We start from the raw sequence: 17027 nt of genomic DNA, 5'->3' as shown, positions 1-17027 counted from the left end.
GCTCAGCAGGAGCATCACACTGGGAACATCTCCAGAATAGCAGGCCTAGAATCTTCGTTCTTCAAACCCTGCTCAAGTTTACCGGAACTGCTGTTTATCTCAGATCCAGATTCTGCAAAACGGACTTCTTGCAAGTATTCTCTCTCATGAATGACCTGAAGGTAGCACAGACTGAAGCCATGGAGCATCCAAAAGGCCTAAGGCCTCCTTTTTAGGCCATCTAAACCCAGACCCATCCAACAAAGCAGGGGCTAAACCTTCCAGAATTTTAGTTACCATTCAAAAACCGAGATCAGCAGATGTTGAAGGTCCAGGAAAGTTGGTTTTTCAGCTAAACAATTTGGGTTTACATTTTTTTCTGATAATTTCATCTGTTTTACTGTTGTGAAATAACAAAACAAAAAACAAGCTGACAAGAGCTAATTGTTCTTTCACAGTGAATGCGTTGTCCGCGGTAATTCCCGCCATCACCGCATTGAATTTCTTGATAAACCTCAATGGATAAGTGATTTTGGGTTTGGGAGAGATTATGTCCTGTATACATAAAGAATAGTTGAAAATACTATCTCAATGTAGTCTAAGATTTTGCAATATATTTCTTTTTGGTTCTTCCAAACTTGATATGTCTTAGCGGATTGCCCGGGGAACCATGAAAAACTTCCAGCATTGCTTCCCCCTCAATAAGAAAAATCATGTGTAAGTAGGAAATTACTCAGCTTTCCTGTAATTACTTGGTTAAATTTGAATAAAATGTGAGAAATCTGACAGATAGTACTTTAATCAGCGGAGATAAATCCAGCAATGAGCTTATAAAATTGGATAGAAAAATGACACACAAAAAAAAGATAAAATTTGTTCTTTATGTCTTTCCGTACCTGAGCAGTCTCCTACATTTGTACAGTTATACACACACGTTCACCTTGTGTGTGGGCACCTTGGTAGGCAGATGGTAGCGGTGGTGCCACTGCCTGTTGCTAAGCAATTAGCAAGTCCATTACCTCTGCTAAATGCCCACAATATGTACTTTTCTCCCCGTGTGCTTTTCTGTGTCCCTGCTGTGTGTGTTGGTAGAATGTGTTGATAAAAGCATGCTTTATTACTATAATCCACATCCTTCTGTTGTCTGACCCCTTTTTGTGCCTACCTCACATTTTTCAGTCATCTTTTTAACAGTTTTTAAACATCCAGCATTTTTTTGGTTTATGTTATGTAATTCTGCTGAATTTAGCATGCATATTAGGGATATTTGACTTCTCAACATTTTTTTAGATATTTAGTCTACTTCAGTAAGATTTTAGTATGTACAGCATGTTTCGCATTTAATATTAAAGGTACTTTTTTATACCTTATCCTGTAATTTTTCTACATATAATTCTGTTCCAGTTTTCTACAAATATTTTAATCAAACTAGAAATTAACCCACAATTAGAAAATAAAATATCACATGATGTCATTGCATAACAGAAAGGCAACATTCCTCTCTGGTATGATGTTTAAAAAAGCCCTATCAAAGTAAGAAGACTTGAGGGCATTTTTCTCGTTTCCTCACTTTAGACTGTGTTTTTTCCTTTTTCTTTTTTTGCAGTCAGAAAGGTTTAAAGAAATTTGACTTTGTCTTAAGTAGAATTTTGTAATAGTGGTAGCTGTCTGGCGCTGTGCAGAAGCAGGTAACAGAGCAGTGCTATTTTACTATAACATAGCAGAAAAAAGTTATTAAATGAAATAAAATTAAAAGAAAAAAATGCAGTTTCATCACGCTTAATTTTAATAATTTTGTCTTCATGTTATAAAAGCAATTGTACATGCATTGAATTACAGTAAATCACATGCCTTAAAAATACAACTACTTAAATTATCTAAGCTTAAATGCCTCTGTATAACTAAAAGACAAAAAAATGATGTTTAGATGATGATTTAAGAAGTGGTGGGTTTGTGCTCAGAGCAGAGCGCTTGCATTTTTAGGATGGTGCGAGTGCTTGGTTCAAACCCCACAGCCTTCCACTCTGGAACCCTAAACAAGACCCTTAAACCCACACTGCTCCCAAGGCGCCGCACAGTGGCAGCAGACTGCTCCCCAAGGGAATGGGTTAAGATGCAGATGTGAATTCCTCCTGTGAGACATATAATAATAAAGCTCAATTACTTATTTTTTATTTCATTTTACTCCTTGGTCTCTGTTGGTGTGGTCTTGACTACAATACTTAATAAAAAATGTTTTCTTTTAAATCAACATAAATGCAATTTCTAAATCATTTAATTTATTGTGTGATTTCAAATGCTTTTTTCATTTGGACAAGATAGAACCTTTATCATTTCTTTTGTGCCTCATAGTTAGAATTAGAAAAAGGCTTGTAAGGAAAAGGTACAAAAACCCTCTTTAAAAATGCATCATTTACAAATATAGAGGTATTTCTAGATCTTTTTAAATTCTTATTATTTTTTTGTCATAGTATCTAACAGCTTACCAGGAGAACTGAACAAATGTATATAAGTCCTATATAATAAATACTTTTAGTTTTGAGATGAAAGGTTTAGATGTAAGATCATTTGTAATCTTTTCTTAATTATAATTACTGTTTTTTAAATGCAATATGTCTCACTTTTTTGATAGCAGAATTTTGATCCTATCAAACTTTTCTTTTTTTTATTTTTACTACAAGGCTGTAAGATTGCATGTCATGCCCTGTCAAGCCTACCTTCACCTTGTGTGGTCATATGCCCATACCTGCAGCCTGATATATGACACACCAGTTAAATGCAGCAGCATGTGTTGGCTATAAATAACTGGGAATCTGTTAGAAAAGGTTAGACTACTGTAGCTGGTAAAACACAGCCTTGACACAGACACATGAAGAGACACATGAACGACCTTCAGCCCTTAACGTACATTTAGCCCCACAGGTACATGGACAGATGGTCAGATGAATAGATACAAGCTGTTAGATTGACAAACCCCTTCAATTTTTATACAGCCTCAAGGAAAGTAGGAAAGAGGTTTGATAGCTACCATGAGAATGTCAGACTTCCTCCCACTGATTTTCTAGCTTTTAAACTGGCCCTAAATGTAAAGATGATGGGTGTTCTGATGCAGCTATGAATCACCAGATATACAATTAAAATATCTCATCTTTCCTTTTTTTTTTTTTTTTTTTAAATACACAATAGAGCCAATGGCACTGTATACTCCTTTCATGCCTCTTTTTGAGTTTGTTTATACTTCATTCATTCACGATAAAGGAAACTGGAGGTGTGATAATAGTTAAACCTCCCTATTTTCCCTCTAGATTCCCCTTTTAACTCAATTAATCCACACATGCAAAAAACTAAAACATCATTAACTCTATAGGCAATGTGTTATAAACTAGAAGAGCAGGAATGTATTTATTCATAAAAATAGTGAATGTTAGAAAATAATCATTCTGTCTGGATATTTAAAATCTACTGTGAGGGGATACCAGACACATGTAGCGTCCTTGTTTAATTTTGATCCACTTTTCCAGCCAAACTATCACCAAATTTTGAGGATTCAGGGTCCATCTTCTGACCACTCAGGCCTTTAACTGGTTACATAGATGTTTTAATGGGATCCACTATCTGTTGTAGACCAGGCCAATCCAGAAGCTTTATTTTATTAATGAAAAATTAAATGAACATTTCCTTGGCCTGGCTTGTATTTGATCATCATTCGCCCCAATTCTCCTGTACAGTTTGGTTTAAAAAAAAGTTCCAGAATTTTGTTTTGTTCTCTCTTCCTTTAATTAAAAGAAGTCTGAAAGTATATTGGAGGCAGCCAGACATCATTATATTTGTTACGCCCCCAAGGTCTAGGGGTCTTGGGGAAGCAACATAAATAATGTCTGGAGTAGTTCAGGGGAAGTTTAAAATTATTTATTACAAAAAAAAGATGGTTAAACAGCCCCAAAACACAATATAGCTTAACTCAGTTAAAACAAAACAACAAAAAAAGGTAAGGGCAAACAAATTCAAGATTGGCTGAGAGCAAATAAAATTACAAACTGCCCAAAAACAGTCAGACTAAGTTTTAACACAAAAACAAACCAAATGAAAAGACAAAGGGAGCACCAAACCTCCCAAACACAAGCTACTAGCTTGAACAAGTCCACCTAAAGCAGACTAAGCAAAGTACATACAAAGCCAGGCAAAGAGCTCTTTCATCCCAAAAACAGATGCAAAACAAGATGGGGGAACAGCCTAACAAAACCCTCCTAATAGCTGTCCCCAAACTGAAAGCTTTTCAGGAGCCTTTTATAAGGTGCAGGTGGGCCTCATCAGCACACTGATTGGCTTGACACTCTTCTGTTGCTCCAATCATGTCACTGCAGTCCTCAGGCAGCCACCAAGGGAGTTCTGTCAGAGCTGAACCTGCATAAGAAAAGGCCTGCACAGTCTTAAAAGGCCAGGGGCCGTAACACTCCCCCCCTTAAATTACAAAACCAAGTTTTGTATACATTTTGTCAAAAAGAATCCCCCCCCCTCAAAAACAAGCATACTCACATCCTGGAAAGGCCATCTGCAAGAACATTTTCTGTTCCTTTCTTATGTCGAATGTTCAGATTGTATTCTTGTAAAAGTATTGCCCAATGCATAAGACGCTGATTGTGGTTGTACATGCGTGAAAGAAATACTAGTGGATTATGATCAGTGAATACATCAATCGGTAAACTACTGGAACCAAGATAAACATGGAAGTGCTGAAGAGCCAACAACAGAGCCAAGGTTTCCTTTTCAATGGTGGAATAGCTGATGTTTGTTAAACTTGCGAGAGAAATAGGAAACAGGATTATTTAAACCCTGCAAATCTTCCTGTAAGAGCACTGCACCAGCCCCAACAGCGCTGGCATCCACTTCCAGCTTGAAAGGTCGGGTCAAATCAGGTGCAGCTAGTACTGGTGTGTGGCAAAGAATACTCTTAGCACTTTCAAAAGCATTCTGGCATTCATGTGACCAAACAAACTCAGTCTTTGGGCTAAGTAGATTTGTTAATGGTTGAACTACTGAGGAGAAATTTCTGCAAAAGTTACGGTAGTAGCCAACCATGCCCAGAAATCGTCGCAGCTCACGGCGTGTTTTGGGTGTGGGATAATCATTAATCGCCACAACTTTGGCATTGAGGGGACGAACTTGACCTTGTCCCACCTCTCTGCCCAAGTATGTCACAGTGGCCTTGCCAAATTCACATTTTGCAAGGTTAAGGCTCAAGGAAGCTTGGGCCAACCTGTGAAATACCTTATACAGTGTTTGCAAATGTTCCTGCCAGGTTTCAGTATAAACCACAAGATCGTCTAAGTAAGCGCTGCAGTTGGAGATTCCATGCAATACTGTATTTATCAGCCTCTGAAAAGTAGCTGGAGCATTACACATACCAAAAGCCATAACGTTATACTGCAAAAGGTTATCTGGGGTCACAAAAGCGGAAATGTCGGAAGCCCTTTGAGTTAAGGGGACTTGCCAATAGCCCTTGAGAAGGTCCAACTTAGTGACATATTTTGCAGTTCCAATATTGTCCACACAGTCTTCAATCCTGGGGAGAGGGTAAGCATCAGGTACAGTGACAGAATTGACCTTACGATAGTCTGTGATAAAGCGTGGTGAACCATCGGACTTGGTTTCTAACAAACACGGCGAGCTCCAGGGGCTTTGACTAGGTTTGGCTAAACCATGTTCCAACAGGTATGCAGTCTCCTGTTTCATTAGAGAACGTTTTATGGGGTTAGCACGGTAAGGATGCAGTTTGATGGGCCTAGCATTTTGAACGTCTATGTCATGTTCAAGAACTGTTGTACGTGTTGGTACATCATTAAATAAACACGTATATTTACCAATGAGGTCCATTACATCCTTTTGTTGCTCAGGGGATAAGTGGTCGAGATGGCTCTGCAGAGATTTTAGCATCTCTGTGTTCGTAAGGCGAGGACTAGAATAGATGGGATAATTCATTCTTAAACCATCAGCATTATTTAGTTCCTCTACTTCTAGTGGAGTTGTGACTGCAACTGGAGCACACACTCCATTAGATTCTGATGCAGATAGAGAGTTGTACAACTTAAGCATGTTCACATGGCAGACACGACTTGTGCGCCGCCGATTAGGGGTACCAATAACATAATCATTCTCCCCTACTTTCTCTAGGATTTCATAAGGGCCATGAAATTTGGCAGACAAGGCAGAGCCAGAAACTGGTAGGAGTGCAACAACCTGATCTCCTACTTTAAAAACTCTTTTGACAGATGTTTTATCATAGTTATGCTTCATTTTTCTCTGGGATTCAACTAGATGCTTTTTAGCTAGAGCATTAGCTTGACGCAGGCGCTCACGAAAAGCTTGCACGTACCTGGTCACACTTTTTTTAGAACCTTCTGCAGGAACCAGGAAGGTTTCTTTCAAACCTCTTAAAGGGCCACGAGGTGTGTGACCAAACACTAGTTCTGCTGGACTGAAACCAAGGGATTCCTGGACAGCTTCCCTAGCAGCAAACAGTACAAAAGGGACACCCTCATCCCAACTTTTTTCAGTTTCCAAGCAGTACTTGCGTAGCATTGACTTTAAGGTCTGATGCCACCGTTCCATAGCACCTTGGGATTCTGGGTGGTAAGCAGATGAAACCACATGCTTAATGTTTAGAGTTTTAGCTACCTGTTTGAACAATTTTGATTGGAAGTTTGTTCCCTGATCCGTTTGTAAAGTTTTAGGTAACCCAAACACAGAGAAGAACTTTGTCAGAGCTTTAACCACAGATTTGGCTGTAATTTTACTCAAAGGGATGGCTTCAGGGAATCGTGTTGCAGCACACATTATTGTGAGCAAATATTGATTTCCACCCTTTGTTCTGGGTAGAGGTCCAACACAGTCTACTATAACATGGTCAAATGGTTGGTCTATGACTGGAATAGGGCACAACGGAGCAGGTGGTATTACCTGATTTGGCTTTCCAGCAATTTGGCACACATGACAACTACGACAGAACTTTGAAACATCACGTTTCATACCAGGCCAGAAAAAGTGCTTTAGTAGAAGTTGGTATGTCTTGGTAACACCTAAGTGACCAGACCACTGGCTTTCATGAGCCAGAGACAGAACTTTCTGTCTATATGTGGTTGGTATAACAATCTGTTTAACTTTACACCAGTCTGAGCTCCCTGCACCTGATGAAGACCATTGACGCATTAAAACACCATGTTCCACAACATAAGCTTGTTTCTCTTTATTGGCTAGTTCAGCACTTACCACATTCTTGAAACATCTTTGTAATGTTTCATCAGCTTGTTGAGCAGATTGCAAATGTTGTCTGGTGAGAGGGATGGATGCTTTCTCCCAAAGTGGACCAGGCTCCTCCAGCACCACCACATCCGGAATTAACGGAATACTGTCACTTTTGGTTGTTGCCTCCTCCTCACTAGAAAATGGAGACATCAAAATAGAGTCAGAAATGGCAATATCAGGGGCCTTGCGTGCCTGTGCACGGGTGACCACACAGGCTGGGTACAGCCCAGGGTCTGAAGTTTCTTGGGTTGTCTGGTTTAAAGGATTATCTAATACCTCTAAAGTGGGAAGTACCAGACCTCCAGCAATGTCATTCCCCATTAGTATAGCCACACCATCTATGGGTAAGTCTGGGCAGACAGCAACAGGGAAAAATCCTGTGATAAGTTTTGATTTTATATAAACCCTGTGGACTGGTCTTGGAGCGTAGCCCATCTCTATCCCCCTCAGAACAGAGTTGTATCCACATGCACTCTCATGTGAAAAAGGTAAAACATTTGAGAGAATGACTGACTGGGAGCCCCCAGTGTCTCTCAGGATGCGTACTGGCTTCAAATCAGAGGCATCAGCTGTCAGTGAGATTAAGCCATCAAAAATGAAAGGTTCAAAACAGGGATCAGGTAATTTGTCACCACAACCAGTGCTCTTATTGCGGGGTTCCTTTTTAACAAAACCAACACCTTTAGTCTGTTGGGAATTTTGCTGCGTTTTGCGTTTTAAAGCTAAACAATCAGCGATGACATGTCCAGGTTTGTGACAATAGAAACATTCCCTGCTTTCTTTTGGAACTGTGGCTTTAGCCATCTGGGTATGTGGCACAGCATTAACACGTGACTTTTCATTAAGAACGAAAGCTGATTTATGAGTAAGCACATACTCATCTGCAAGAACAGCTGCAGAGGCTAGAGTGTTCACTTTCTGTTCATTTAAATATAACACCACACGATCTGGAATACACTTCTTAAAGTCTTCCAACAATATTAGCTCACGTAAAGCATCATAATTGTTGACTTTGGAAGCAGCACACCACTTATCAAAGAGAACACCCTTCTCTCTTGCAAACTCAACATAAGTTTGTTCAGCAGTTTTCTTTTGCTGTCGAAACCTTTGTCTATATGCTTCTGGAACCAACTCATAAGCTTGTAAGACAGCAGCTTTAACCAGATCGTAATCTAAACTATCCTTTAAAGGAAGCGCTGCCAACACCTCTTGAGCTTTACCAGAAAACTTACACTGTAACAAAAGAGGCCAGGTTTCCCTAGGCCATTGTAAAGCACCAGCAACGCGCTCAAATGCTGCAAAGTATGAGTCAACCTCAGATTCTCTAAAAGCAGGTACTAACGAAATACACTTACTAATATCGAATGGCATCGCAGACATGGAGGTGGAACCTGGTGTGACAGAGGCGGGGGGGGCTCGATTCTGGGCCTCCAGCTCAAGCTTGCGCAGCTGTATAGCCTTATCAGCCTCTATTTCCAGCCTCCTGATCTCTAGCTCCAGTTGAGCTCTCCTGTCCTGGGCTTTTTCCTCTGCCTCCATCTGGAGACGTGCCAACCTCACCTTCAAACGCGCTCCATCTCGTCCTTCTGAGCTCACAGAAGACAGTGGATCATAGCGAGGAAGTGTACGAGGTGTCTTTCCCCGGTCACTCACTGCTGCCTCCACACTAGGAACATCCTTGAGATCCTTCTCAAACAAGGCCTGTTGGCTTGGCACTGCAGCAGCCTCAGGGAGATCAGGCCCTTTAATCACACCAATCCCCACCAACCTATCCACTATAAGAGCCTTTAGGTCCCCTTTAAGGACCTGCAACTTAAAATGCTCCACAATTTCCAGCAATTCACAGTTGCGGCAGCTATCTATAAGCTCAAGAGAAGGGTCGGCTAAAAAGCGCTCCAGACTGAATGGAACTGACATGGTTCCTGGATACAGCCAACTCAAAATGTCCCCCTTAAATCTGGAAAAAGGGATCCTAAGAGGATCCCGGAGAAGCCCCCAATTATGTTACGCCCCCAAGGTCTAGGGGTCTTGGGGAAGCAACATAAATAATGTCTGGAGTAGTTCAGGGGAAATTTAAAATTATTTATTACAAAAAAAAGATGGTTAAACAGCCCCAAAACACAATATAGCTTAACTCAGTTAAAACAAAACAACAAAAAAAGGTAAGGGCAAACAAATTCAAGATTGGCTGAGAGCAAATAAAATTACAAACTGCCCAAAAACAGTCAGACTAAGTTTTAACACAAAAACAAACCAAATGAAAAGACAAAGGGAGCACCAAACCTCCCAAACACAAGCTACTAGCTTGAACAAGTCCACCTAAAGCAGACTAAGCAAAGTACATACAAAGCCAGGGCAAAGAGCTCTTTCATCCCAAAAACAGATGCAAAACAAGATGGGGGAACAGCTTAACAAAACCCTCCTAATAGCTGTCCCCAAACTGAAAGCTTTTCAGGAGCCTTTTATAAGGTGCAGGTGGGCCTCATCAGCACACTGATTGGCTTGACACTCTTCTGCTGCTCCAATCATGTCACTGCAGTCCTCAGGCAGCCACCAAGGGAGTTCTGTCAGAGCTGAACCTGCATAAGAAAAGGCCTGCACAGTCTTAAAAGGCCAGGGGCCGTAACATATTCTTAACCACAAACTTAACTGTTTGGATAGTGATCATATGCAGTGCCATTTTAAATGCAATGACAGTATTAAATCAAAATCCTGCAAAGAACTTGCTGACTATTTAATGAGTAAGAACAATAGAATTCTGGGTATTTTGCACATTTGCTGGCAGATTTATTATTTTACAGCTTTAAGTATAATTTTCCAACCCCATCCGTTTTACATGAGCATGCAGATAGATAGTTTTACTTATTTGATTTACAAGTTTAATAATCAGTGGTTTTTAATACCACTTTAACACAGTCAGATGTAGTTCAGTTAGATCTCTTCCATAAAATTTATTGAGCTTGCTTTTTAGTAAAGGCCGATTTTTATCTAACATGAGTGAACAAAAAGAATAAATAGATTAGTTCCTTTATTTTGTTTATTGGGTTAGTTTGCTTCACTACGCCTAAATCAAAGAAGACATTAAACTGAAGCAAGGTGCTGCTTGCATCTGTCTTAATAAAACCCATTTCATTTGAGAGAACGTATCTGTTGCATGCAATAATTTCATGATATCTTAGCCATACTAATGCATATTGTAAGTAGTTCATTTAAAGTTATGCTGGTTTGGAAGGCATAATTTGTGCTCAGTCATAATAAAAGCTGAGCAATAAATAAAAGGGTCATTTATGTGACACAAATTTGTTTAGAAGTAGGAGGTAATCACAACACTTTTCTTCACTGTTACGTAACTCTTTGTAAAAGTATATAATTTCTCACAATTACAGAGTTAAAAAGGTTGGTCTATCATCAAATGACATTTCCTTTCATGCTTAGAGACTTATGCATGCCGGAATGACAGGCACAGGGAGTGAAGCCTGTGAAAACTCCACTGACAAATTTCGTTGTAACTGTGGAATCAAATATTGTGCGTGAGTGAGCTCAAAGTCAAGGTCATCCCAGTGGGCAAAAATTCTTTCCCTGCTGTCAACTCGTATGCTGACAGCTACACATATACATGCAAGCAGAAATGGAAATGGTTCTGACTGCCACTTTTTTCCGCTTTGTTTTTATTTATTTATTTATTCACATTTGCATGTTTTTTTCCCAACGTGTTGGTTCAGATCAGGTAAAATGCAAGCTTGTGGATATGAGTTTTTTTCTTTGGTGTGCTGAATGAAAAACTGTGAATATTCATCGGCTTTGTACTGGTGACAGTTACTCATGTACCTGTCACTCAGAATCCCAAGTGTCTACAATTACACACTCATACATGTGCACATATCATTGTTGTTTGTTAACTTCCTCCTCTGATTTAGAATAATTTATTCTTTTATGTTTATATTTACATTTTGTATTCATGCTTTCAGTTGCCTGTTTCAGTTTTTTTCTGTATGGAGGGGGGGTGTTGTTTATTTATTCATTGCATCTCTGTAAGAGTCATCATCTAAGCATGACAGACTCCAGCTCAGGTCCATGGTGTGTGTTTATGACCTGCAGTGGCAAGCTCCAGAAGTCTTTGCATTAATTCTGCCATGGCTCCTGCAGGAAAGACAGGTGCACTAAACATGACTTATCCTTCACCTGAGTCCCTGTACGATTGGACACTAATTGAACTTGTGTGTATGTTTGTGTATGTGTACAACCCTGTGGTGTTGGGCAGGCATATCCCTGTCGTTAAACAGAATGCACATTTACCCAACATATATCTTTTTTCTCGAAACAGTCCTCTTCTGTGATCCAGATAGCAAAGACAAGAAATGCCACATCTTCTTGTGGAGATGTAAATAGAGCAGATGAAATGGTACTCAAAGAGCACAGAACTGTCTAAGATTCTCAGAGATAATGAATGAAGTAATTTCTGTAATCTTAGGATCAAAAACATAAGATGTTTTGCATGTACCCTGTCACTGCATGTCTCTAAGCTTATTTGAGAGTTAATTAAGCACTTCGAAATAAACACAGGGAGGATTAATGGGGAAGAAATTAGTTTTACTATCAGCATTTATATGTCTTGCAATTAAACAAGTAACTTTGTCGTCCGTGCAGCCATTTGTATGTGAAGGAAAATGTATTCTTGCAACAATACCTTGAAAAAAAAAATCAGAAAACTTTTTCCCCATTTTGTTGAGTTATGTCCAAAAAGTCAAAATGTCTTGGTCTCGAGAGCGGTTTGACCTGATTCCAAACTTTTCAAGATAAAATTTGGTTTATCAAACATAAAATCCATGCAAAACTCTTGACATCTTTGCATCTTTTTTTATTATGGTCTTCAACCATTTTCATTTCTGTGTCTACATACTTTAAACCAACAGTAAGTAACTTTTCAACCTTCATAAAATATTTTCATAACTTAATGATTATATGTCGACTTACAGCTAGTTGAACACTCTGTCATGACCCGAGGGGGTAGGTATTGCTTTTACCGGCATTAAGCAGCTTTTAGGATGGTGGCAGTAAACTTGCCACAAAAAACAACTACAAATGTGTAACTTCTTTACAGCATATGCCACTTCCCCCTTTTCCCATTGGTTATAAATTTTCCTGACAGACTGTTTGTGCAAATTGTGTAGGGTTGGTATTCAGACAGTGCAGCACCTCACTGCTGTTTACTGTGAAATTATGAAACATGATATTATATTTATTTGTTTTAAGGCTGCACCGCCACCACATCAGTCGTGGTGGTGGTGCAGTAATACGGTACAAAAGCAAAGTTGTCGTCCTTCATGCAAAAATATGCACCTTTTGGTCACTGAAAGGAGCCAAAATCGACTAAAACCGAAAGTTCGTTGAACTGCTTTAACCAGTTTATTTGATTTTGAGTTTTTTACTGAAATATATTTGTCATGAATGGATTGGTTATCTTAGTCAGTCAGAGTTAATTGAACTACGGCAAGAGTTGTCTAAGTATTGAATAGTGAAATAAACGTGAAAATTGTCATGTGGGGCCTGTGTTGGGAGAATAGGTGAAATTGCATGATTTTTAAACTCAAAGCGTGACACTTTGCAGCCCTGCAACAGCCTTTAATTTCACAAAATTTTGGTCAGAAATATAATCAGGGTCTGTCTGAATATTTATAGACCAGCGCATTGCCTTGAATGCAGTTTATTGCTACATTCGCTCGTAATACTGCAGGAAACACAAGCTTTTTACCCATCAGGAGTTTGGTGCACATCCATTCTTGTCTGGTGTGGTATAGTTCCATTGATTTCTGTTTTGTGTCATTATTAGGTAGAAATAGCATATATATATTGTTATATTCTATTTGACCAAATTATTTTACAGTAATTGTTTACTGATTTTTTTTAACTGTTTTTTCTTCATCTTTGTGGTGTGATTCTTTTTATTTTTTGCTAGAAAACACTGCTTCTGCAAAACAATCAAAACAGCGGCATGCAAACAAATAAAATAAGTACAAAAATAATTTCCAAACTTTTGACAATTCTAAGTATGTCAGATTACTTTAGCCTCTACTTCTGATCTACAGTGAAGTAAGATGTAACTTTTACCCATCCTCAGTCTTGAACTATTTCAGCAATCTGATACAAATTATTTAGAGAGTAACATTGTTTTGGATTAAAATGTTTAAAAATCTTTTGATGTATTTAGTTATTACAGAGAAAGAGAAACAGAAACATATATGAAGTACAAAGGGCTGAAATGAACAGAAGCCCATAGTGTCTCTTCTCTTCACTGGTCCTTGTGTTATCAGTGTTTTTATGGGTGTGTTGGACAGGCTCAATGGCTTGTTTATGGGCAGATTAATTGCTTTTATTGCCTTGTTTCTCCTTGTGAATAGTGCTTGGTGTTTTAATGAACACCCACACTGCCTGGCTGGCATGCAGTTCCTGCTGCTGCTTTTCAGAGCATAGCTAAGCTTAGCTGGAGCCCACCAGACCTAACTGCCTCATGCTTGCCTCATAGCCTAGCACAGGTGACCGATTCAATGTGTGCCTGTACGCCAATGTGACTTAGCCTGCTTAAGAGGTTCAGCACAGGTGGGTAGTTCTAGCCGAAGGGAAAAGGGGGACTGTCAGATGACTGGAGTGTGATTTTAATTATTTCCTGCTGAGCTGGAGAAAAGTAGACCGGGCTTTCTTCCCAGACACGGTCGCAGAGATAGTTTAAGAGTTATTAAACACCCTGAAAACTTTCCAATGAGGTGTGATTGTGTATTTCGATGTTACAGAACTAAAACCTAAGCACTTTGCACATTTAATATTTAAATAAATCCAATCCAGTTCAGTCCAACTTTATTCATAAAGCCCTTTTAGTTACCAAAGGGATTAAAGTGATGTACAATATACATAATCAAATACTTTAAACATAAAAAAACTATTGTAAGGAAATAAACATGACATAAAAAATGGAATATAACTAAAATACTGTTCATTAGCAGCCATACAGTAACAATAACACTAATAATAAAAAGCTTACATCAACATCTCACATGCTAAAAGCCAAGACAAAGAAATTAATTATTAGAAGACAGCTTTAGACACATTAGTGAGTGGCTGATCAGCTGGCCTAAGGGAGCAGAATGGTGTATATTAGTGCAACAGGAGATCAATTAAAAACTAAATAAAACCAGCAATGTACGTTTTTAGTACTCTTACATTTTTACCTCATCACCTCTAATCAAGCATTACTCTTCTCTCTTATTGACGTTTCTCATATTGTTTTCATCATTATTACCTACTTATTACCTCTATCTTCTTCTCTCATCTATCAGGCATCCAGGGATTTATCTATTTTCTGCCCCCTCAGTTCATTAGGCCTAGAAAAGTAACAGGCTGGACAGTCACAGCTTCAGCTGACACCCCAAAAGTGTTATTATCAGTGTTTTGTTTTGCTTTTCTGAATTTGTGCCTCAAAAGGATACACATACCAGAGTGTTGAACATGAGCATGACACATTTAATTTCATATTCAAAAAGCAGTAGAGAAAAGAGCTTTATTGCTTTACGATTTTTTTTTCTTTTTTTGTATGACGTTTGAGCCACAAAGAAATTTTGTTGGGAATCTTATGATTTTTTTTGTCCCTTTACAGCATAACCTTTTTAATGAATTATTCAAATTGCTTGCAACCTAAAGCATACCCGATACTGTAAAAAACAAAAAACAAACATGAAAAAAACAAACAAGTGAGTGCTCTTTGATTGTTAGTTAGCTGGGCCAAACCAGGTAAACAGACTCACTTGACTTTTCCTGGGCATCTCAGTTGGAGCTAAAGATAATACACATTGAGCAGTGAGCTTGTCTGCTTAAAATAATCTTCCAGAGTTGAGTTAAAAAAGGAGTCTACTTAAGTTGAGAAATCCTTATTTATTTTTTAAAGACTGAAAGTTTCTGCTGCATTAGAATTACCTTTTTACTAAAAGTTTTTTTTAATTTTTAGGTTAACTGAACTTACTCTAAAAGCAGAATTAAATCAATGGAAGACATCTTAAAGAATGTCTAATACATTTCTTTGGGAGAGGTTGTTTTTTTTTATGTTTTAAAGGACTGTCAGAAATATATTTCAGCATATGTTATTGGTCCCTTATAGAACATATTCCTAACCAAAATATGGTTGTTAAAAGTATTACATCACTTTAACTAAAAATCCCCCCAGCGAGCTCATATTCTTTAGTCTGCATATGTTTTACTAGTTCCTCACCACCACAATCTTTACAATCTTATTAAGCAACAATGCCAAACCCTCCAGTTGACCATAATGCCCAATAAAAAAACTTTATGGATTCATACAGTTAGGGCTGCAACAACGAATCGATAAAATCGATAAAAATCGACTTTTAAAAGCGTTGGCAACGAATTTCATCATCGATTAGTTGTGTCGCGCGATTATTGCGTCATCCGCCGCGCCGTCATCACTGCCTCTTGACTGAAAGAGGAAGAAAAAAAAATACGGCAGAGCGAGTCAGCGCCGCAGGTGCAGTGTTGCCAACTCCGCGACTTTTCAGACCCCTCCAGCGACTATTTTTCAAAAAAGCGACTAGCGACAAATCTGGCGACTTTTTTCGGTGTCACTGGCGGCTTTTGGAGACTCTTACGTGAAAGCATGCATGTTCCTACTCTGCCGTGGGGCGCCTCCCCCACCCCAACCGCGTTTTCCCGCAGGAGTCCCTCTCAGTCAGAGCCTCAGCGTCCAGACTGCAAATGAAGCGCGCATGCACCGGGATTGACGGCGCAAATTGATCACAATAATTAAAATAGCCTGCGCTTTGTAAAGCGAAAAAAGTGATAACATGCAACTTTTTTCAAAAGAAATTAACATGGCACGGAACCACCATGTTTGTTTGGTTTTAAAGTGGGGAAACGTAACGTTAGTTTCTCAGGTAGCTCATCTGATGCTTTCCTTACCGTGTTAGTAGGTTACAGACAGTGATAAGGTTGGCTACTTATTTTACTTTTAATTTCATTTGAATTAGCTTAAGCAGCGTTTATATTTACTTTATAAATAAATTAACTTGCAAATTATGAGGGCAAGACTTTTAAAGTTTAAATCTTCTGGCAAAGATAAAGTAAAGATGATCCTGCAATTTATAGAAGTAAAGCAGAATAAAATCCAGCAAGATCAGTAATATGTCAATTAATTATCTGCCACATTCCCATGTAAATATCTGTCTTTGGAGGATGTGTTTTTTAGCACCCCTAGTTCTCTCATTTTTATTCCAAATACAATTTATAATTTGAATCACAGGGCTATTTTTATCTCTATGGTTCAGTATTTTCTCAAGTAGCAACTTTAACTGCTGTACTTTCCTGTCTTAAAAGGCAGTACTCTTCTTCTAGTCTAAAAAAAACTCATTTGTTGAAATGGGGGGGCCTGTTGTTTGAACCCCTTAGAGGCTTTTAAAAACAAAAATGTCTTTTTTTGCGCTTTATGAAACAAAGTACCCTATATTTTGTGGATGTACAGCTACATTTCTCATGTAAGTTTGCGTAGTTTTAACACAAACATTTATTTTTCATATTGCACCAGTACAGTTAATGAGCAACCTGTACTTGTGTGCTTGTTTGTTCTGTCTAAAATGTTTATTTTGGAATAAAGAGGTTAATATAAAAAATATTTTTTGTCCGATTCATCGATTAATCGAAAAAATAATCGTCCGATTCATCGATTTTTAAAATAATCGTTAGTTGCA

General features: G+C 38.6%; 2 protein-coding genes across 2 annotated transcripts in view; one reads left to right on the top strand and one right to left on the bottom strand.

The window, feature by feature from the left end:
* Nucleotides 1-17027, top strand: part of LOC119791886 — a gene marked incomplete at its 3' end in the record, with an annotated part of 108108 nt that overhangs the window by 74064 nt on the left and 17017 nt on the right. The window lies entirely within an intron of this gene.
* Nucleotides 4343-8319, bottom strand: LOC119791876. Its single transcript, XM_038298231.1, has 2 exons — nucleotides 7246-8319; nucleotides 4343-4383 (listed from the first exon to the last, which is right to left on the bottom strand). The coding sequence occupies exons 1-2, from the start codon at nucleotides 8083-8085 to the stop codon at nucleotides 4372-4374; spliced, it is 852 nt and encodes a 283-aa protein (XP_038154159.1). The 5' UTR covers nucleotides 8086-8319; the 3' UTR covers nucleotides 4343-4371.

The sequence above is a fragment of the Cyprinodon tularosa genome, unplaced genomic scaffold (genome assembly GCF_016077235.1).
Source record: "Cyprinodon tularosa strain WSP-4 unplaced genomic scaffold, ASM1607723v1 ctg403, whole genome shotgun sequence".
Lineage (NCBI taxonomy): Eukaryota > Metazoa > Chordata > Actinopteri > Cyprinodontiformes > Cyprinodontidae > Cyprinodon > Cyprinodon tularosa.
The sequence above is the reverse complement of the archived record's forward strand: the minus strand, read 5'-3'. Positions and strand labels throughout refer to the sequence as shown.